At 39.3% G+C, this 22,956-nt stretch overlaps 1 protein-coding gene across 1 annotated transcript in view; it reads right to left on the bottom strand.

The window, feature by feature from the left end:
* DNAH11 (dynein axonemal heavy chain 11) overlaps positions 1–12,816 on the bottom strand; it is a 270,126-nt gene extending 257,310 nt beyond the window's left edge. Inside the window, 5 exon segments of the mRNA XM_025046892.1 lie at positions 249–348; positions 1,097–1,286; positions 1,761–1,957; positions 11,028–11,168; positions 12,147–12,816. Of these exon segments, the coding sequence (XP_024902660.1) occupies positions 249–348; positions 1,097–1,286; positions 1,761–1,957; positions 11,028–11,168; positions 12,147–12,485 (967 nt within the window). The 5' untranslated portion in view covers positions 12,486–12,816.
* Positions 12,817–22,956: the final 10,140 nt, after the last annotated feature.

The raw sequence follows: 22,956 nt of genomic DNA, 5'->3' as shown, positions 1-22,956 counted from the left end.
CCCTCCATATATACATTCTCATTAAAACTTCAATGTGGAGCCACATTGGTAGGTACTTACCGCATACCCTAAAAGTAGTTTAGAATAGCTGGAGAAGAAAATATAGATGATTAGGATGCATTTATCATTAGATGAGTCAAATGTCATCATTTCATGAACAGGCTAACGACAGAGGGGCAGTTGAGGCTGAATGGGCAGGCAGGGACCGTGAGGGACACTGATGCCAGGCCAAAGAGCAAGAGTCTTACCGTTTTTCACAGCCACGAAAACATCCTTCAAAGTTGGGAAATAGCTACTTTGTTTAGATTTCAGGATCTTAACCATTTTGAGGACAATCGGAGCCTGGAGCTAAATTTTTTAAAAAGTTAACAAATATAAGCTAATTAATACATTCTGTAATGAAATATCTAAATTATACTCCACTCATGCACAATACAAACAGTATTTAACTCTCAAAAACATATCTGGTTTCAAATCGAAAGTAATTTTAAAATATTATTTTCCTTAAGCGTGTATTTTATTTTGCATTTATAGTTTTCTTAATTTGAATTTTCAGAAAAGTCGGTCAATTTGCTTACTAGTATACATGTAAAATTTTTAAATTTCCATATAAAATTTCTTGCTGTTTCAGAAAATCCCTGAGACATATGAACATATGAATAAACATCTTAGTTTTTAGAACACTGAGTAATTTTAAGGCAAACACCCAACAAAGGAACCAAAGTTAGCTCTCCATAAGCTCTCTCTCTCCACTAAGCAAGACCCTGCCCCTCCCAAATCAATTAAATTGACTAATCAAATCTTACAGTCTTCACTGTTTCCCTGGGGGAACCACTCCTTCTGTGCCACAGTGTTTCCAATGATCTCAAATGCTGTCAAAATATTCTCAAAAAAGCAAAACTACTTTCAATTCCCATTAATTTTTAAAGTGCATATCATGTAGCACTTTGGAATAAGAAAAGAGAGCAAACTATTAAGTCATTCAAAGGTGGTATTTAAATCGTTAGTTATTGGGAATTATTGCTCTAGAGACCAAATTCTACAAATTACTTTTGCTAATTCAATTTACAAGCAATTTTTAGGGCACTCTACTTACTTGATCATAAATGTATGATAGATTCTCTCTCCTCATCGCCCAGAAATTCAGTTCAGTTTGAGGATTTGAGTGAAGACCATTCAGCAAAGGCTGCACTGAGTCTTTCTCTACAATTTCTTGGATTTGATGTGACCATTTAATAACCACTGATTCAATTGCATGGAGTACTGTCCTTTCATTTGGCTCTAGCCTACGTACATTGAAAGGATTGATAAAATAATCCAAAATTAAATCATTTCATCCAAATAAAAATAGGACTTGGATTTTTAATAGGTATTTTATGTATCCATAAACTAGTTTTCTAAATATAAATACTTCAAAATCAGATCCATTATTTTTATGGCCTCAACTTGAGTTATGACATTGTCACTGGTATATCTCTACATTAAAAACACTGTTCAACAGAATATACATCTTCGAAACCATTTTACTAAAAGAATATCAGTGACATCATGGCAATTGTTACGGCTTGCTTTTTGCAGTCTGCTTTTAAAGAGTATACTTTGAAAAATAAGTCATACACATGGTGTTTCGGCATGTTATTTTAAAAATATAAAGTAGTTACAGTAACTCTATTTTGCCAACAGTTTGCTGAGGTTGTGATATTAAATGGGTATGTTGGCTTTCTATTTTAATATCCTTTATATACTGTATCATTACGTACTTGGCCTCTGGATATTTCTGATCCAGGTCAATTTTTCCTGCAATAGTGGGAATTGGTAGAAGAGTTCTTCTCAACATTTTACCCCTAAAAATATGTATTTTATTTTTCATGACTTCTATATGACGTTCCATGTCTTGTGAAATAAAACAGGACCAGGATTTATGGTTGTTCCTATTAGAAAGAATTGGTACTAAAATCTAGAAAGAGAAACAATTTTAAAAGCAGTTAATTTACAGACAATGTGTTCCTTCAAAGATTTTCTTGTCAAACAAAATTGGCAACAAAACCACTAAATTTCATAAATGTACTCCTATGATGTCAAATCTACAAAGACAAAAATCAGTGACCCATTTCGACTTAATGAGATTAATTTTTTCAAGGAGGAAATAATTTACTGATTCTTCATTCATTTATCTATTTATCAAACATTTGTGGAGGTTCTCAATAACTCAAACACTGCATAAGCAAAATCGTGTTAAGTAAAGTGCTTTCTTAATGCAAGCTGAGCACATTGGCAGGTATATTAATGAACAAAATTTTTTTGAATTACATGAAGACAAGAGTAAATTTATCTTCTCAAGCCCTGGGTGGCATCCTGGTGGATTAAAGTTTGATAGTCAGAAAGATGTTTATTGAATCATATGGTGCTTTGGGGGACTCCTTCTACCATTAAATTGGGTATATCAATGAGACTATATATGTGAAAACCCTAAGTCTTGTTATTCCTAGAGCCCAGCATATATTAAGTAATTAATAAGAGTTTGTTGAGATAATAAAATTGGTCTCTTCTTGCTTTCTCACTCCTTTCTAACATCTACTCATTTTTAAATGTTTTTCAGTTTTTGATATAATCTGTCCAGTTTATTAGCATTATACTATAAAATATCCATTAGCTAAAATGCTCAGAGAATAGTTATTCCACCATTTTAAAGTTTATTTGATAACACAATCTTGCAGTTAATTAAAAACAAACTGAAAATTCACTTTGGTTTTCTAATGGTGTTGAAATAGATCTTTCCAAATTGTTTGATTATTATACTGTTCCTGCTTAGCGCCCACTTACATGTTGAGCTAGTAAAAAATAGTCTCCACCTTCCATAAGCTTAGTGGGTTAGATCCCTTGATATAATAACTGCCATATTTAGAGGCACATTCAAGATGTAATGTGGAATCACAGGAGAAACACCTGGTTCTGGAAGAGAGGAGTCTTTAGGGAAGACTTGCCAGGAAAGTTACTACTTGGTTGAAATCTTTAAGATGAAAAATCAGGGCAGGCATTCGAGAAAACTGAACACTGATATATTAAATGATTGAAGGCTCCAGAAGTATAGTGCTTCTGGGAAACTGCTAGTTTGGCCTGCCTGGAATTAGAGCCAGCACCCCTAAAATGAATGACTGCAAGAAAGTCAGTCAGGGTGGGTGGTTCGTGAAGATCTTTGGAAGCCATACTGAGGAATTAAGGCTTATTGGGCTGAACATGAATTGACCCACTAGAAAACTGCTTTCTATATTAAATTCTCAATATCAAAAGCTTTTTCTAAAAGTCAAATGTGAGGAAAATTCTGGTTATTCAACATTTCTAATTCACCGGGTACTGTTCCAAACTTTCACTATTTACTATTCTGTGACAAGGCCAACTTCTTTTAAAATTAAATATTTGTGTCACAAGCTGTAGATAAAACTATTATGAAGTTCTGACCTATATGTTCTACACAGCTAAAGGATCTCTATAAATATCCTTTAAACCAAACAGACCTAGGATGTGCTTTTTAATTATAATAAATCTTGTTAAACTACATACGAAGTAATTCAATTAATTTGGGGTTGTGTCTTGTTTTAGTTGGGAATTTTTTTGTAAAGTTTTTGTGATTTATAAGGAAAAAAATCAAAAAACTGAAAAACACATAGAGCTTAAATAACATGATACTAAACAATGAATGGTTTAACAATGAGATCAAGGAAGAAATTGAAGGATACCTTAAGACAAATAATAATAAAAACATGACTCCAAAAATCTATGGGACACAGCCAAAGCAGTTCTAAGAGGGAAAGTCATAGCAAAATAGGCCTAATTCAAGAAATGAACAAAAATCTCAAACAATCTAACTTTACACTTAAAGGAATTAGAAAAAGAAGAACAAACAAAGCCCAAAGTGATTAGAAGCAAGGAAACAATAAAAATCAGAAAGGAAATAAATGAATTGGAATCTCAAAAAGCAATACAAAAGATCAATGAAACCAAGAGCTAGTTATTTGAAAAGATAAACAAAACTGATAAACCTTTAACCAGACTCATCAAGAAGACCCATATAAATAAAATGATAAATGAAAGAGAAGTGACAACTGAGAGAACCCTGACGAGTCCGCCAAAAAACTATTAGAACTGGTAAATGAATTCAGTAAAGCAGCAGGATACAAAATTAATATTTAGAAATCAGTTGCATTTGTATACACCAATAATGACTATCAGAGAAATTAAGAAAACAATTTCATTTATAATTGCATGAAAAAAATAAAATACCTAGGAATAAATTTAACCAAAGAGGTAAAGACCTGTACTCAGAAAATCATAAGATAATGAAGAAATTTTAAAAGATACTAATAAATGTAAGCATATACCATGTTAATGATAGGAAGATTTAACATTGTTAAAATGTTTATACTACCCAAAGCAATCTATACATTCAATGCAATCTGTATCAAAATATCAATGGCATTTTTCACAGCACTAGAACAAATATTCCTAAAATTTATATGGAACCACACTATACTCCGAATAGCCACAGCAACTCTCAGAAAAAAAGAACAAAATTAAAGGTATCATGCTACCTGCTATCAAATTATACTGCAAGGCTACAGCATGCAAAAAAAGTATGGTACTGGCATAAAAACAGACACATAGACCAATGAAACAGAATAAAGGGCCCAGAAATAAACCCACATCTATGTGGTCAATAAATCTATGAAAAAAGAGGCAAGATTATACAATGGGGTAAAGACAATCTATTCAATAAATGGCACTAGGAAAACTGCACAGATAAATGCAAAAAAAGAAAAATGAAACTAGACCACTTTCTTACACCATATACAAGAATAAACTCAAAATGAATTAAAGACTTAAATGTAAAACATAAAACTCCTAGAAGAAAACATAAGCAGTGAACTCTGATATTACTCTTAGTAGTATTTTTTTTTAATATGTCCCTTGGGCAAGAGAAACAAAAGAAAAAACAAACAAATGGGACTACATCAAACTAAAAAGGTTTTGCATAGCAAAGGAAACCATCGACAAAATGAAAAGACAACCTGTTGGACAGGAGATGTTTGCCAATGATACGTCCAGTAAGGGGTTAATATCCAGTATATATAAGGAACTCCTGCAACTTAACACCAAAAAGAGAAATAATCCCATTAAAAAATGAGCAGAGGATCTGAATAGACATTTCTCCAAAGAAGACATACAGATGGCCAATAGACATATAAATAGATGTTCAACATCACTAATCATCAGAGAAATGCTAATTAAAACCACAATTAGATATAACCTCACACTTGTCAGAATGGCTATCATCAAAAACTCAACAAACAACAAGTATTGGTGAGGATGTTGAAAAAAGCGAACCTTTATACACTCTTGATGGAATTGCAAATTGGTACAGACACTATGGAAAACAGTATGGAAGTTCTTCAAAATATTCAAAGTAAAACAACCATATGACCCAGCAATCCCACTTCTGAGTATTTATCCAAAGAAATCCAAAACACTAATTTGAAAAGATATATGCATCCCTATTTTTTCACTGCAGCATTATTTACAATAGCCAAGATATGGAAGCAACCTAAGTGTCCATCAATAGACGACTGGATAAAGAGGTGGTACACACATACTCAGTCATAAAATAGAATGAAATCTTACCATTTGCAACAACATGGATGGACCCAAATGGTATTATACTAAATGAAATAAGTCAAATACTATATGATTTCACTTATATGTGGAATCAAAAAAAAAAAATCAACAAACAAATCAGAAATAAACTCATAAATACAGAGAACAAACTGATGGTTGCCAGGTGGGATGGTGAAAGGATTAAGTAGTACAAATGGGCAGTTACAAAATAGTCATGGGGATGTAAATACAGCATAGGGAATATAGTCAATAATACGGTAATAACTATGTATGGTACCAGGGGGTACTGGACAGATATATGCAAGGGGCAGGAGGTACTACACTTGTTGGTGAGATCACTTATTAAGTTATATAAATGTCTAACCACTATGCTCTGCACCTGAAACTAATATCATATTGAATGTCAACTGTAATTGATAAAAAATTTTAAATTAAAAAAAATAATAAATGCTTTATTAAAAAAAAGAAACCCCAAAACCCAAACTTTCTCTGTGAACCAAAAGAACTTGGAGATGTTTACTAAGGATACATATAATTATAGGTAAAAGAACTATAGTGCCTTTGCTGTGGTTCTCTTACCATCTTTCTTTTAACCGTTTTTAAACTGGGGAATTTCTTTTTACAATGCTTCTTAAATCAGTAGAGACTATTACTTGGGAAACATTTTCAAAATACAGACTTGGGCCTCTCCCAGACTTCTTAAATTGGAATGTCCAAGGATATGGGCTCAGACACTGACAACAAGAACCAAATCAGACTTTTCTGGATTGATGAGCATTCACAATTATGATTTCTTTCAATAATATATAATAAAAGCAATAACTATATGACATCTAAAATACTTTTGCTAAATATAATTATATAATACAGTTACTAATAATAATGTAAGGAGACACACAATGTTGAAGGGCAGATGGAGAGTTCAATTTTGGACATCAGTCTTGAGATGTCATGATGCATCAAGTGGCCACACGTGGAAGGATAGAAGGTGGATGTCTAAGCTTGGAGTTCAGAAAAGAGACTGAAGCCGGAGAGAAAAGCTGAGAGGCCCCAGCACATCAGCATGAATTACCGTAAATCGGTAAATATGTGTCAGACTCCAAAGATTATTCAACATTGAATATGAGAGTGTATTTGATCTTTTAAATGAGAAAAAAAAATACAAAGTCACAAATGACTTTCCCCGCCTTCAGTTCACCTGGTCCATCCCTTCCTTAATCTGTCCCACTTAAGAATCCCAACACTAAAAAATTCGCTCAATACTTTTCAATCCAATCACTGCCTCAATAAGTCTCTCCCTTACTTTTCAACTGAGTCACCAATTCACCAAACCTTGAACTTAATGCTTTTCTTGTTAATGTACAAATCACCCAGAAAGTGAGAAGTTGATCGAAATGAAAGTCATAAATGACCACTGACATTTCATTTGGCTGACACTTCCAAATTAAGCCTGTCCTGATTAAAAAACAAAACAAAACAAAACCAAAAAAACACCTTCATAAAACATGCATTATCACGACCATCTTCCAATAAATACAAAGATTTGGGTTTGGCAATTGTCTTTGCAGGCAACCGTCTGAAAAAAGTTACATGGCTGTTTATTTCCTCATCAGCCTCTCCAGCCTTATTTCTCACCACCCTCCAGCTCCGGTTGCCCAATCTAGTTACATTGGTTAACTTGCTTTTAAAAAATGAACTTGCATTTCCTCACCTGTTCCTCTGCAGTGCTTCTCCCTCTGGTCGGAATACTCTGCCTCTATTTCCTACATCTAGCTATCTCCTCCTTGTCCTTCGACACTACGGGAACCAAATGAGTTACCATACAACTATGGATGCTTTTGATAGTCAAAAGAACACTAAAAGTTATTAGATGTTTACTCATCTGTAACAGGTACAAACCAAAAAAGCTCCAGGCAAACAGAGACCTATGATTATCCTATTCAAGACTTCCTACCTTCCCTGCTGTTCTTCCAGATGTGGGACGATGCCAGTAGGCTCCCACGGCACGCTACTAAGACCTCTATGGTAAACATGCCCTATTACCATTGGCTTAGCTGCCTGCCTCCCTAATTCGAATACATGCTTTCTGAGGGCAGAAACTGCATCGCTAATTGCCAGGTGTGTCCATTCACTAGCATCAAATAGGTAACGATAAATATTAACTGAACAAATAACCACTGTGGGCTTATTAGCATAAAATTCCCAAAGTGTCCTTTGCACCTAAATGTCAAAAAATTCAAATAGAGATAGCAGAGATTATGCAACAAATGCTTTTTCTCTAAATATCTTGAAGCTTCACTAATTTGTCCCTTATAGGAACACGGTATCAGCTAGCCCTTATTTAACCTTCAAGTATTTACTGAGCTCCTACTCTGTGTCAGGCAATGTCTTGGGTGTTTGGGACACAGCAGTGAGCTAACAAAGATTCAGGGCTCAGACAAGTAAGGCACTCACTTGGGAACAACAGAGGCACCCCAAGGCACCAAAAAACTCGATAATCAAGATGAATAGTTTAAAATATTTTTGAATCAAAATTAATGCAAGAAATTCACAATGAGTAACATCAACATTTTTCAATAAAGACAGTATCAGTATTACCTACTTTTTTTTTTGGCTCATACTTCAATATGACTTGGCATGGCACTATCAGTGATCCTATTTTTATGTAAAGTGTTACGGGGGCTTGCATTAATTTTGATTCTAAATATTATATTAAAATATATTTATCTTGATGACTGAGTTGTTTTTGTTCCCTTCCTCCAGCCCCTGGTGAATTTTGTTTTTGAAGTAGGTGCCTCACTTGCCTGACCCTAATCCCCGCCCTGCAAAGACCCCTGCTCTCCATGAGGTAGATTTCATTGAAAAGAGATATTTGAGCAAAAGGACTTAAAGAACATCAAGAGGTTGGCTGAGAAAATTCTGGAGATGATAAAGAAATAGCAAGAGCAAAGGCCCAGCAGTGTGCCTGAAACAATCGAGGATCAGCAAGGGGCCATGAGTTAGCAAGTGAGATGAGTTTAGAGAGGTGAGGAGGACGGTAGATCAGAGATTTTGGACCAGAGCCTTCATCCTTAACAGGCATAAGAAACACCTAATGGTCTTGATGCAGCAGCTCTGGAGGGGGGCTGAGAGTCTATAGTTCTAAGTTTCCAGATGATTCTGATACTGCTGATGCACGGTAAGCAACAAGGCAAAGTCTGGACTTCTATAAGCAGCTGGGTGGCCCCTCAGTCGGAGTGAAACGGGGGCCAGTGCAGGGTCTGAGCAATAAGTGACATGTTCTGACCCATGTTTCAACAAGGACCATTTCAGCTGCTGATAGGTTCTAGATGGGAGACACGCAGAAGCAGGAAGACCAGTTAGGAGACCGATGGAGTAACACAGGGATCAGAGTGCAGCCATGGAGGGAGAATGGGACCCATTCTGGATCTATTTTGAAGGTGGAACTTGATTTACTAACAGCATGGCTACAAGGTGTGAGACAAGGCTGACTCAGAGGTCTTCCAGCTTGAGCGACTAGAAGGATGGACTTCACATCTACTTTTCTGGGGACAGCAAGTAAAGCAGGTTGGGGAAGATCAGTTCAACTTGCAACATCAGGTTTGAGGTATCTATTAATCATCAAGAGGGAAGGCAATGGCAGGAAGGCAGGTGGATCTCCAAGTATGGAATTTGGGAGAGAGATCTTGGCTACAGAGTGGGTTAGGAGTACTTCGCACGTCAGCGTAAACCGCTGTTCATCAGCCAGTTCTGTGAGTGGTAAGGGATCCTAAGCAAAGACAAGCCTTGGAAGCCTTTAACCTAAAAATCTATAGCCATGCCTTAGGGCCCTATTCATATTGAATTTAAGCCTTTTCCATAAATAAACCCAAGTGGCATCGTAAGTGTGATGTTGTTGTTTTCTTTTCTTCCCAGTAGCATATCCTCAAGCATAATTAAATGAGAATCTTCCAAAGCACTTTAACTTCTGAGGTTCTGAATGTTTCATACCTTCTATAGATGTACTTATTAACAGCTTACTCTTTCATTTAAACCTTTATTCAGAGTGGTATGCATTGAGACTGAGATAAATTCAGAGCAAGATCAGATAAACTTGAAAGAGCAAGAATACCACTGATGACCGCAACCGTGCCCTTCCGAGCCAGCTGACGGCAGTCTGGAATGGAAGGACCAAAAGTCATTCACATTTCACGTGAAATCCTTTAATCAGATTCAGTTTGATAAAAAATTTCTTGAATTGTCCCAGTGCTGAACAGAGAAAACTCCTTTCTTAGTGTCTCCTGAAATCAGCCAAAACCAAGTAAATTCCACAGAAAGGGAGAGAAACCGAGGTAAGGTACTGAAGTTGGGAGAGGCCGGAGACAGCAAGAAAATACCTCCTTTCAAAAGAACAGAAAAGGGATGCCAGAAGTAGAAGAGAGGTGAGAGATGGCGGATCATTAATGATAAACACATTGGCGAATATTCCTACCTTAAGTTTTGGCCTTGGCAGGACTGCATTGATTATTGACATCTGATTTACTGCTGTCTAACCCAGTGGTTCCCAAAGTTTGGGGCACATGAAAATCACCTGGGGATCTTTAACAACTACTGTCCCCTGGCTCCTACCTCCAGACATTGATTTGAGGTGTGGCATGGGTAGATTAGAAAATTCCCCATGAGTCTAACGTTCATCAAAGTTTCAAAACCACTGCTCTGGTTCTACAGAACCTGGTCACTTAGTTTGTTTTTCCTCAAAGCTGGTCCATGCACAAAGAACTTCAACATCAGGTGAGAAACGCAGAATATCGGCCCCACCCCAGACCTACGAAATCAGCCTGCCTTTACCCAAATCCTCGGGCGGTTATAATGCACATTGAAGTGCCAGTAACATTGGTTTAGGGAACATTTCTCTGATTTAAGGAGAGAGAAAGGACATTCAGGGTAACCATTTCTAACATTGTTTCCATTACTTTTTGCCATTATTTGTCATGAGCGACACTTAGAAACTAACAGGAATCTGAAAAACTGATTTTTCAAAACCTTTTCCAAAATATAAGTTTATCTCTACTCCGAATGTGAAGTTTAAAACTTGTAGCTAAGTATAGATTTCAATGCGAGCTGCTTTTTATTTACTTCCATTATTTAGAAAGAGGAAAAAGATGGTCCTACGAACTACCACCTGTTGAATATTAGCATCAGTTAATTATCAGCTGATTTCGGAAACAGTCTAAATGCTGTCACACTCCATCCACCAGGCTAAAGAGTTTACTAGCTTCTAAATTCTCTTTAAAAAAAAAAAAGAGTTAGTTGTCCCAGATAATTCCAAGTATCACAGAGATAAATAAAAGATTCAAATACTAAAGATGGACTGATACCTCCTCTAGGAAAGCAGTTACATGTCCAAGAGACGAGGGTGGTAACTCTCCAAATAAAACCGTTTGAGAGAAGTCATTTACTTCAACGCTTTTGGTAATCTTGGCAATATAAACAAGTTTCTGTCTCGCATCTCTTGGAATCTGAAACAAGAACAATGCAGTGTAAGTCCACAATGGAGGTTGCATGAAGGGTTTGCTGTATCTTACTGGTGGCTGGATTGCTCGCAGAAGAAACAAAACCTGGCATCTCCTAGAGTTAAGTGTTCCAGCTCCTCGTCTACTGACGATTTTCAAGAATTAGTTACAATTAGGAAAGTAGCAAAACAAAAAAAAATTTCAAAACCCACAAAACCCGAAGGCATGCCCCTTTACTCGCTTCTCTGGGATTCTATTTACCAGCTACTAACGACATCTAGTCATGATAGTAACACTTTACATTCACTGAGGCGCTGTACAACCTTGCTCCAAACTCTTCACACTTTAAAAATGCTAAATGCCAATGCTATACTTGTAAGTGGAACGTTAACCTTCAAGTGGGCGAAGAGTCTAAATTTTTTTTTTAAAAGGGAGTGGGATATAAAAGGAACACAGGGAAGAAGGAAATAAAGGAGGGACCCCACAATGGCTGGTAAACACGTTTGCGCATATTACCCCAGCACTTGTTTTTAAGGACTAAGTATTCTTTCTCCTGGGATGAAGTGTGGTTAACAGTCAGAGTACGTGACAAGTAATTTGAGTTCTGCCAAATACATTTTTTAAGGATGTATCTCCACAGTGACCCAAGAGCGACCGAAACGGAAGTTATCGGGCACAGAACCCACCTTACGCCCACCGCCCGGGAAGCTGAACTTAGCTCTGCTCGTCCTGCTTTATCCGGGGCGAGGAGGCACAAGGGCTGACCTTCTAGAAAACCACATGCAGCCATTCGCTGCACTGCAGAGTGGGCGCACTTGGGGTTAATTCTGCAGACTCCGGGGGCAACTTCAACAAAAGTTTTTTTTCCAGCGCCCGAGTGCGTGCGCCGCGGGAACCCGAGGAGGCGCGGCTGGCCTGCCCCGCCCGGGGATCCGTTACGCTGGGCGGCGGCGAGGCCGGGTCCCCTCGCCCGTGGTTCCTTACCTTCCAGGAGGCTGCGAGCCACCCCGCGGCTGCTACGCTGAACACGAGGCAGGCGGGGCTGGGGCTCTCCAAAAACGCGCCCAAGACCTGCCGGTTGTCCTCGCTCTCCAAATGCCGGCTCCATTTCTCCGCCGGGAGCCCCAGCACCTGCTCCAGGCGGCCTCCTAGGAAGCGCACCCGCGCGTCTTGGGCGAAACTCCGCGCTCTCCTGGCCGCCGCCTCCTCCTCGTCTTCCTCCAGCTCCAGCCCCAGCGCGCCCGCCACCTCCAGGCCGGCGCCCGCGGTTCGGCGAAGGGTCGGGACGTCTCGCTCCTTCTGAGCTACCTCCGAGGCTGCCATCGGGCACGTCCTAGGGATGCAGGACTGGCCCGCTCCGCGCGCGCCCCTGCCCAGCCCTGGGTGGGCGAGAGCACCCCTCCGCACGCGCGCCCCGGGGTGGCTCCCACGTCCTCCCGCGACCGCCGCGTGCGCTGCCGCGCGTCCCACCTGCAGCTACTTGGCGGCCAGCTTCTGCGCGCGGTGCGAACCTGCAGACTGAGGCGCCGGCCCAGGACCAGCTGCGCGTCCCGTTTCCCTGGGGACAGAGTCCCCGCCCCGGCCCGCTGGGGGGCGGAGTGAGCACAGAGGGGCGCGGCCTTCAGGCTCCGGGCCTCAAACCCGACTGGGGAGGGGAGTGCCTTGTGCTGGTCTGAGCCGCTCCGTGGGCCCCCACCATTGCCCTCCCGCTCCTCTGCCCGCTGGACATCTCCGTGGGGCTCCCAGTGAGAAAGAACCGCAGCCCAGCACTGGTTAACTCTGTGGTTTAAGCAGTACCCTTTGGGGTCGAGCTCCATGCTAAATCCTTGATTCTTTCATGTAATTTCTAGAAAGGCAGGTCTCTCTAGCTGGTCATCTTATTTGTTTGGGCAAGGGAACGCAGTCACAAAGGGACTAAGGAAGAAGAAGGGGGAAACCGGGATTCAGACCCCGCACTGAGGTCTTTTATTGCCTTGGCCGAAGGTTGTCCGAATATTACCAGAAAAGAGCCAACCCTGCAAGCCAACTTTCCTCGGTGTGGAAATCCAGCTTCTTGGTGTTCCAAGTCCTCATTCTGACCCTCGCCAGCCGCTTACTGGAATGTTAGTACGTCCAAAAAGAGAATGCATAGCGTTCTTTGTAGACGCCAAAGTGCTCGGGAAATATGTAGAACTGTTATTCAATCCAAGAGTAAAAGGCAAAGGGAGAAAAGTTTCAGATTAATAACAGTCCTCATCGTATTGAAATGGAATTTCAGTACAGTCTATTAATGGCATTTGTTGAGGTTATTCAGGAAATTCTAATTCCCGAAGTAGCCAGAATGGAGCGGGGTGGAGTTGGGCGGTTGTCCTTGAACTAAAGTTAGTCGGTCCCCTTTAATGGTTCATTTCAAAATACAGGCATATCTTCACTTCATTGCACTTCACTGTTGATGGGTTTTTTTTACAAATGTAAGGCAAGATATTCCACCAATAAAAAGAGCACAACTGGCTGTACCGTGGCGGTCTGGAACCAAAACTGCAATCTCTCCGAGGTACGCCTGCAAAAACTTCAACTCCCATCCCTCCTGTAGGAGCTATGGAGTGTTGCTCTCAATAATCCATATAAAACTGATTATTGATAAGTAGGTGTTTCCGGCAAGATTCAGAGCTTCAACAATTTTTCTTTTCAGGATATTGTCTCTGGCAGACATCTATAAGTTTTTGAGTTACATGATCAGAATCTTGAATTAATCAGCTCCTGGAAATAATGCTTTGGGCTGTCAAGGCTGCAATCCTTGGGGCTAGATTAGATACAATACTCCTTAATGTCCTCTCAGGCAATGTAATCTTGTGGGGCAGGGGTGTCTTTTTTTTTTTTTTTAATAATTTGTATTTCGGAAATAATTTACATCTGTAATGAACAAAAATAAAAATATAACTTTACACAGAGTTTGGGTCTGTCATATAGTAGATAATGAGTCAAAGAAAAGTACATTTCCCTAGATAATTGAGTAATCCTTTTGTGGACCAGTTAAACAATGTTCCAAAGTGACGCTGAAAGGACATGCTGCCTTTTTTACCTTATTCCCATAGTTTGAATATTTTTTTTAAATACAATAACTAACATTTATGAAGTACCAACCAACAAGGGCCATGTACTGTGATAAGTCCATTTATTTGCTCCATGAATACTTATCGAATGGCAGCTAAGTGCAGAGCGCTCTTCTAGGGGCTGGAAATAACAAGAAAAAAAAACAGACTAAGTTCCCACTCTTACAACACTGGTATAGGCTTGATTTATACTGGCCGGACAGGTGCTATACCGACTGAGTTTGCATTCCACTTCTACTAGATGCTGTGTGTGGCCTCAGCCAGCTACTGACATTTTAGGTACCTTGGTTTCCTTATCTGAAACAGGAATAATAAAATGGTAGTTTAGATTTTTTTCAGTAAATATTCTCTATCCCCTCCACCCCGCTTCATGATAAGAGTATATTTTTCTGTTCCCATGAAGTTGTGCTTAATCATATGACTTGCTTGGGTCCATGGGATGTTAGCAGACATGACACATAGGCTTGAAATGTCCTTGCATAGTGGAGCTTGCCTTCTTATGCCTCTGCCATTGTCATAAGAAGAATATCCCTAACTAGCTAACTAGCTTGCTGGTGCAAGGAACCAACCTCGACCCGATGTGTAGCTCAAAGGCAAGTCCAGCTAAGTCTGGTCTAGATCAGTCGACCCTCAGTCAACCCACAGATGCATGAACAAGAATAAATGACTGTTGTAAGTTACATAACTGTGGTGAGGTTTGTTATGTAGCCCTAGCATGGCAACAGTCAATCAAGTGTTGTTGTGAGAATTAATTCAGTTTAAATACATAGAAAGAACAAACACTTAGGTCAGTGCATGGCATATTTAAGCTTTATAAAGGGTTTATTATTGGTTAGGGAGTAGCAAATGTGAGAAACTAAACAAATAAAGTACATTTATTATGTCAGATGATGATTAAGAAGAAAAGCAAAGGAGAGTAAAGGGTAAGGGGAGAGGAGATGTTAATTAGTGTCAGTGTTCAAGAAGCCTCACTTTTGAGCAGAAATCTGAGTGAGAGAGTGAACCACGGATTTCTGAGAGAAGAATATTCCAGGCAGAGAATAGAGCTAATAGACCCATAGGGAAGATGCTTGGTTTCTGGAGAAACAGCAAGAAGTCCAGTAAAAGGGAAAATATTAGGAAATGAGAACAGAGAGAAATAAAGGACCCAATCATGCAGGACTGTTAACAGCTTACTTTTTCTTAAAATGAGATGGTGTGGCAGAAACTGCTCACTGTCCCCAATGCCCACTCACTCATTACTCACCTTGGTAATAGAACACTCAGCCCCATTCCAAGGTCACTTAGCTGGAAGTTTCATTTCTTAGTTTCTCCTACAACTAATGGAAAGTAAAAGTAATGAGGTATGACTTGTATGTCATATTCTTAAAGAGAACCCACCAGCCTCCGTTTCTTCCCATCTTGCAAGCTTGCTGGCTGGATAGTATATGAAAACGGTATGCTGAGCCATGTTCAATCATGCACATGCCCCTGAAACATATGAAAATAGGCTTCAACTTTCCTCACAAAAAGAAAAATACAAATTCAAACTATAGTACAATAACTATTGTTTTATTTACTACCTTTAAGACTGATATCATATTCTTGGCTGGGGAAACAGGCACTCACACACAGGGCGAGGAATTCAAAATGATACAACCCCAGACAATTTGTCATCTAGAAAAATTGCCTGTGCATTTGCCCTTTGACCCAGCAATCTTATCACAGCACTAACTAAAAGCAGAAGGCTGGAAACAACCCAATGACCAGCAATAGGAGGCTGGTTGAATAAACCATATAATTTTCAGATAATAGGATAATATGCAGCTACAAAAAAGAGTGATGAGAACCTCTATATACTTTAGTGGATTGATTTCCAAGATATATTTTCAAGTGAAAAATGAAAAAGAGAGAAAAATGTGTATATTATATTATCATTTATCTATGAAAACAGCAGAGGTGTACCCTCCCTCCCACACGAAGTATTTGTTTATATTAAAATGTAAATATCACAATGGAATAATAATCCGAGAACTTTTAAAAGAGTTTACACATGAGAAAGTGTGAAGAATGCAGGGATAGAAGCTAGGCTTCTGAAAAGAGACATCATTCTGTAATTGACTTAGGAATCATGTAAATATTTTACATAATTTTAAAGTGTAATGTTTAAAAAATTTCTCTAAAAATAAAAAGCAAAATGAACCAAATTATCTTCCTTGCATATTGAGTTATGGGTATAACCATACAGAGAGGAACTATTTCAAGTAATTTTAAAACTGTAATTAGTATATCCCTAAAGAGATATAACCTAATAACAAAAATAACTGCACAAAATAAAATATAAACAAGTAATTTTAAATTGTTTTCAGTAATTACGTTGGTAATAGTGTCGGTCACATTATTATAAGACTAATGTGAGAATAAAGCTGTCATAGGTTGGATTTCCAAATAGATAGACTCTGAAACTCTTTTGTGAGATTTGCATGCAGATCATTTGTTAGGGAAGACTCTCAGAAAAGGAAGGAAGGAAGGAAAGAAGGAAGGAAGGAAGAAAGAGAGAAAGAGAGAAAGAACGAAAGAGAGAGAGAAAGAGAGAGAGAGAGAAAGAGAGAGAGAGAGAAAGAGAGAGAGAGAGAAAGAGAGAGAGAGAGAAAGAGAGAGAGAGAGAAAGAGAGAGAGAGAGAAAGAGAGAGAGAGAGAAAGAGAGAGAGAGAGAAAGAGAGAGAGAGAGAAAGAGAGAGAGAGAGAAAGAGAGAGAGAGAGAAAGAGAGAGAGAGAGAAAGAGAGAGAGAGAGAAAGAGAGAGAGAGAGAAAGAGAGAGAGAGAGAAAGAGAGAGAGAGAGAAAGAGAGAGAGAGAGAAAGAGAGAGAGAGAGAAAGAGAGAGAGAGAGAAAGAGAGAGAGAGAGAAAGAGAGAGAGAGAGAAAGAGAGAGAGAGAGAAAGAGAGAGAGAGAGAAAGAGAGAGAGAGAGAAAGAGAGAGAGAGAGAAAGAGAGAGAGAGAGAAAGAGAGAGAGAGAGAAAGAGAGAGAGAGAAAGAAAGAAAGAAAGAAAACCTGTAAGGGACTGAAGGAAGCAAGAGTAGGTAGAGGGAGACGCTGAATTGTCAGGCAGTTGCAAGAGAAGGATTGGTTGAGCCTATGCGGAGCTCTTAAACTGTGATGGTGCTTTAGAGATGTCCCAAACTGAAGCAAGAAACCACACTTCTGTAGCCCCGTATTGCACCAGGGGAGGAGGCATAACCTTGACCAAGGCAGTAACCTTTGGCTGAGAACAATTCCCGGAGAAGGACTTGGTGCGAGGCTCAGCAGGCAACATTTCCAGCAGACACAGGAGGGGAAGCTCTGGGCAGCATCTGCTACAAAAGCAAATGAACGATTAGCTGGTATCATTGGAAACCAGGAACTGGGCACAGTAGAAAGGAGAAATAGACATAAAATAGATAAGGCAAAGTAAAAACACTTTAGACCTGATTTTTGAAATTAAAATTTCAATTAAACTCATGATCTATTTTGTCTTTAATAAAATAATCCATTACTTAGCTTTGTTCACTGAAAAGAGTTTGAAACAAGAAGCAACGCTTTGCAGTGAGCATGCCTAGTGCTTAGATGTTGGTCTCTAAATACCATTTCCCACTCAAACAAACAAGGAAACTTTGAGAAATGGCTGATTGCAGCTTTGGTGTGGAAAAAAAATACAAGTTGGTCTTTAAACATTTTGTGAGAGCAGAAAGCAGGGAAGCTATCAAATACTTGAGATGGTGGGTCAAAATTTTTCAGGAGCCAACATATAGAGGCTTCCACTACCTGAAATCTGAGCTTCAATAAGAACAAAAACATCAAAAGCTCGAAATGCTTCAAGTATATGTCAGTCTATGAATGTCTAATGGAAGTATGCTTCCAGCTCCTGCTTATGATATAGAAATTTGAGAAGACCTTCGCTCCTACCTTTACTACAATAACAAAAAAAGCTGAGAAATCTGCAAAATTACAACTTAACTTGAACCCATCAGAGATCAAGGTAATGAATTACTCTGAAGGCTTTGAAGAGATAGGACATGAACGCTTGGGTAGCTAGAATAGATACCACTAGACTAGACACTAGTAAGAAACATTTAGCTAAATTTTTAAGCAAATGGCTCTCACTAGTGTGGTCTACCTAGAGAATATAAGGACCACTGTGGCCAGAGATACAAGGCGAATTTGTATCCACTCACAGGCTCTTCTCCATGGATGTCCCAAGAATCTTAATAAAAAAGTTTGGTGAGAGTCCTGAGAAAGGCTTCTTTGGGGTTCAGCTCTAAAGAAGGAGCGCAAGACCCCATTTTGATCCTTTATCCCTGTCCCTCCTGGGCTAGCTTTCATCAGCACTCCTTCCCCCCAAAAGAAAATTATATTGCAAAATATAAATGTATCAAATCGACATATTGTACATCTTACATTTACACACTTATATGTCAATTATATCTCAATTTTTTAAAAAAGAAAATACCTCTCTTGACATCACAAAGGAGTAAATAAATTCATCAACACTCTTCTCTCCAAAGGATGGAGGTTAGGCTGGATTTAGTGACGCTTGCAATGAACAGAATACGACAGAAGTGACAATGAGTGACTAGGTCGTAAAGGACCCAACAGCTTCCTTCCTCTCTCTCATGGATCACTCACACTGGGGTAATTTAATTATCATATTGTGACAACCTTCTCCTTCCTACAGCCCCAGTCACACCTTCAGATGACTTCCGCCCCTGCCAACATCCTAACTAATCATGCAAATGACCCTTTGTCAGAAACCCCCAACTAAGCTGCTCGAAAATCACTGACCCACAGGAACTGTGAGATAATAAATGTTTGTTGCTTTAAATCATCGGATTTTAGAATAATTTTGCATGTAGATTTTGGTACCTCAAAGCAGGGTGTTGCCATAACAAATACCAAAAATGTAGGAATGGGAGGAAGCTGCAAATAATTTTAGGAAAGTGTTGGTAAAATCTTGGCAACACTGGTACAAAGTCTTCACCCACAGCCTACGGTGGATGAAGTCTTAAAGGAAAGTCAGAAAAATCTTATTGGAAATTGAAGGAAGGGAGATTCTTACATAGTAGCAAATTGTTTATCAGCACTGTCACCTGTAGTAAAGCAGTAAGTAGAGAATATACCTAACAAACTAAGTGATTTGGCTGAGGTTGGGGAAAATGGGACAATATTGGTTAAATGGTACAAACTTCCATTTATAAGTTAAATAATTCTGTGGCTCTAACGTATTTTATCATCATGGTGTACACTTTAAACTTACACAATGTTATATGTCAATTATATCTCAATAAAGCTAGAAAAAATATTTTACTATGGTATCTAAGCTGGGAAATAGGGGTTAAAGGGCAGTACAAGGTGATAGAATCAATGGATTCTGACACTGAGGGAGGTTAAATAAGTTGCCTAAAGTAAGGTAAATATTCAGTCTCTCCTCTGGGAAAGTAGAAGTCGTCCGAGGATGAAATCGTACTTAGCCTTCAAGACTAGCCTCATAAGTGAGAGATTATTTCCAGCCTCCATAAAGAGTTTCCTCGATTCTTCCCCACACCTAAAATCCACCATTTGCTCCAATCACAGAATTATTCTGAGGGCAAATGATCTATTTCCCAACTCTTTTCAAATTTAATGCACAGAGTATTGAAAGGAGTAGGAGGATACCCAACAATAACAACAAAAAGAGTGCCCCGAGGAGAAGAATAAAGAGCAACAGCAGTGGAAATGGAAAATAATTTAACACTGTGTGTACTCCACCACAGCGCATCTGTCGGAGAGGATGCTTTGCTCTCAACTGTGGTTTACAGAAAACCCAACTAATAGTGGCACACGGTGAGGACATTTATAACCTCACACGATAAATCTGATTACAGGGAAGTCACGGGTTGGTTAATTCAATGACACAGGGGTGAGACTGTTGTTCCTCTCTCTTTTCTGTGGTCTTCAATAGGTCAGTGACTCTTCTATCATGGTCGCTAAATGGCAATCATACTTTCCAGCATTCCACGTAGGTGACAATGTCCAGAGGCAAGAAAAGAGAACATCTTCATTTTTGAGGGAAGAAAACTTTCCAGAAGACGTCTCCTTGTATCTTAATTGGCTAGAATGACATCTTGTGCCCATGTCTCAACCTTGCATTTGTCAAAGGGAAGTTTAACTTGTCGAGATCCAGCTCCAGACTCCTCTTAAGGAGATGGCCACTAGGAGGAGCCTGAGCAAAGTCTGGGTTCTGTTTAGTGAGGAAAAAGGGGAAAAAGTGTCATTTGGTAGTTAACCAAGAAAGGTATTGGAAGTGTTTTTTTCTCAGATGGCCCTAATACATATAACATCATGGGAAATACCATATTAAACATGATTTCCCATGAATTATGAAGAGTAATGTGCCGGTCAAGACACAAATGCAAATCACAGGCAGGAATGTCAAGATCATTCAAAGAACACATTAAACAATAGTTGAATAACATTTTCGTATTACTATTGGTTTTGATTTAAAAAAAAAAAAAAAGGACCGAAAGCATCTTTGCAGAGAATAAGCATGAATGTAAAAGTTAAAAAGGGAAAGGCAGTAGAAAACCAATGGGTTTGCGGGAAAGCATAGTGTCGTAGTATTTAGAGAGAAACTACTGAGGTATACTGGAAATGAACGAAAAAGCAAGCAAGCTAGCAAACGGTCACCACAAGCCTCTTGGGAGAGGAAACCCTCACCCACTGCTTGGCGTTATCTCTTCCTGTACGAGTCTAACGCACGCTACTTTGCACTATAGTTATTTGTGCAGCTTTCTTATTTTTCCTTATTGGTAACTAAGCCCTTCGAAGGTAGGCACTATGAGGGACTGTGACATTTATTTAATTTTATCCCTTAGAGCATCTAGCATAGACCCACTAGAAGTACTACCGTTCAAACATTTGTTGAATTGAAAAAAGCCATTCATTTAAAAATAAATAAATACCAGCAAAGGAAGGACATCTGTGACCCAAGAAATTTTATAGTCAGAGAAAGAGAGCCTCTGAAGGGAGAAGAGAAACATAAATCCGTAAAAAGAGACTACTTAAATTACAGGTGATCAGAACAAGAAAGCAGCTTTATTTGAGGAGCACTCGTTTCCAGAGAAGGAAGATAATTTAGAGATTAAATAAATTTGTCAAAAGAATATGAAAGGGAGTTAAGTTGTAGGAGATATAAGCACAATCATTTGTGAATCTCTCCTAAACCGTATTAAACATTATGATTTCTATTCTTGTATGTTACACCTGAGGAGCAAGCCCAGAGGAAGTACTAAGAGTAGGGTACAGGTACAAATTAAATGAGGCTTAGTGATTCCTGCCAGCATGGAGTCACCATGCATATATGTAAGTAAGCCTTACGTTTGTCTAGCCCTCAACAGTTTATAAAACCCTCACATGTGTGATATCTTATTTAGTGGAGAGAGAGATTTAAAAAAGGAGAGAGCAGTGTACTTAGGTCAGGTAATATTTGCGCCCATTGTAACATTGCAAAGGTTTCCTCCTAAACCAGTAAGCTGTTTGCTTTTTTGCTTTTCTCCCTAAAAATACATATTTATATCCTTCATATGCCAGTAGTGAATTGTTCCAGGAAATAGAATATCACATATAACTGGAATATTCCCAGACCTCCAAGGATAAGCATGCCCTCTTTAACGCCCAACCCCCTCAAGCACCAAGAAGCCGCCACCACTTTCCCAGCATGTCCAGCCCCTTGCAGAAAGAGCATGCCTCTGTGACATGGCGAGGCTTGCTCGGGCTGGGAAATAAACTCTCGGTTCCCACCAACAGTCTTTTCCTACAGCAACCCAAGCCCTTCACTCCCCCATGTAAACGGAGTAGGCAAGTACAATAACCTTCTGTGAACCTCAGGAGTTTTGTCCTGAAACGGTCAACAAAACTGCAATTGGTAAGATCAAGGTCTTGGCAAAGAAAGGAGGTTGATGGAAGCAGAAGGGAAACGGTGCACTTTGCTGAGTGTGTGTTTCACCGATTCCATGCTGTGCATGTTTTTACACTCCCCCATCACTGAAATCGGGGTATGGCCTACGTTTGTGGTCTGCACAGAGGCCTGTCTGTTGTAGTTATTGCCCACACACTTGCGGCAAAACTTGCAGAATAGAATGCCATCAGCACAGAGGAAATTGCTGGAGGTAATTTCATTCTTTTATGAAATGCATTAATATTCTTAATGGCACAGATGACATAGGTGGAAAACTGATGACTCCTACTATATCAGTTATCTATTGCTGCATAACAAATGACTCCCAAAATGTACCAGCTTGAAACAACAAACATTTGTTAGCTCGCAGAGTTCCGGATGGTCAAGAATCTAAGAGGGGTTAGCTCGGGGCTTTGGCTCAGAGTCTGTCATGAGGTTGATATTCAGATGGTATCTGGCGCTGCCATCACCTGAACTCCTGACTAGGCTGGAAGATCCACTTCAAGTTCATTTAGAGGGCAGTTGTCTAGAGGTCTCAGTGCCTTACCGTGTGAGTCTCTCCATAGGGTTATTTGCAACATGGCAGCTGGCTTCCTCTGAAGTGAATAATCCAACTAAGAAGGAAGCCACAGTGATTTCTTATGTCCTAGTCTCTGAAGTCTCACACTGTCACATCCACTTTATTCTATTCGTTAGAAGCAAGTCACTAAGTCCAGTCCACTCTCGAGGGGAGGGGAATTAGGCTACCCCT

The sequence above is a fragment of the Pteropus alecto genome, unplaced genomic scaffold, assembly GCF_000325575.1.
Source record: "Pteropus alecto unplaced genomic scaffold, ASM32557v1 scaffold21, whole genome shotgun sequence".
NCBI classification, from domain to species: Eukaryota; Metazoa; Chordata; class Mammalia; order Chiroptera; family Pteropodidae; genus Pteropus; species Pteropus alecto.
Note: the sequence above shows the minus strand (reverse complement) of the source record. Positions and strands in the feature narration are given on the sequence as shown.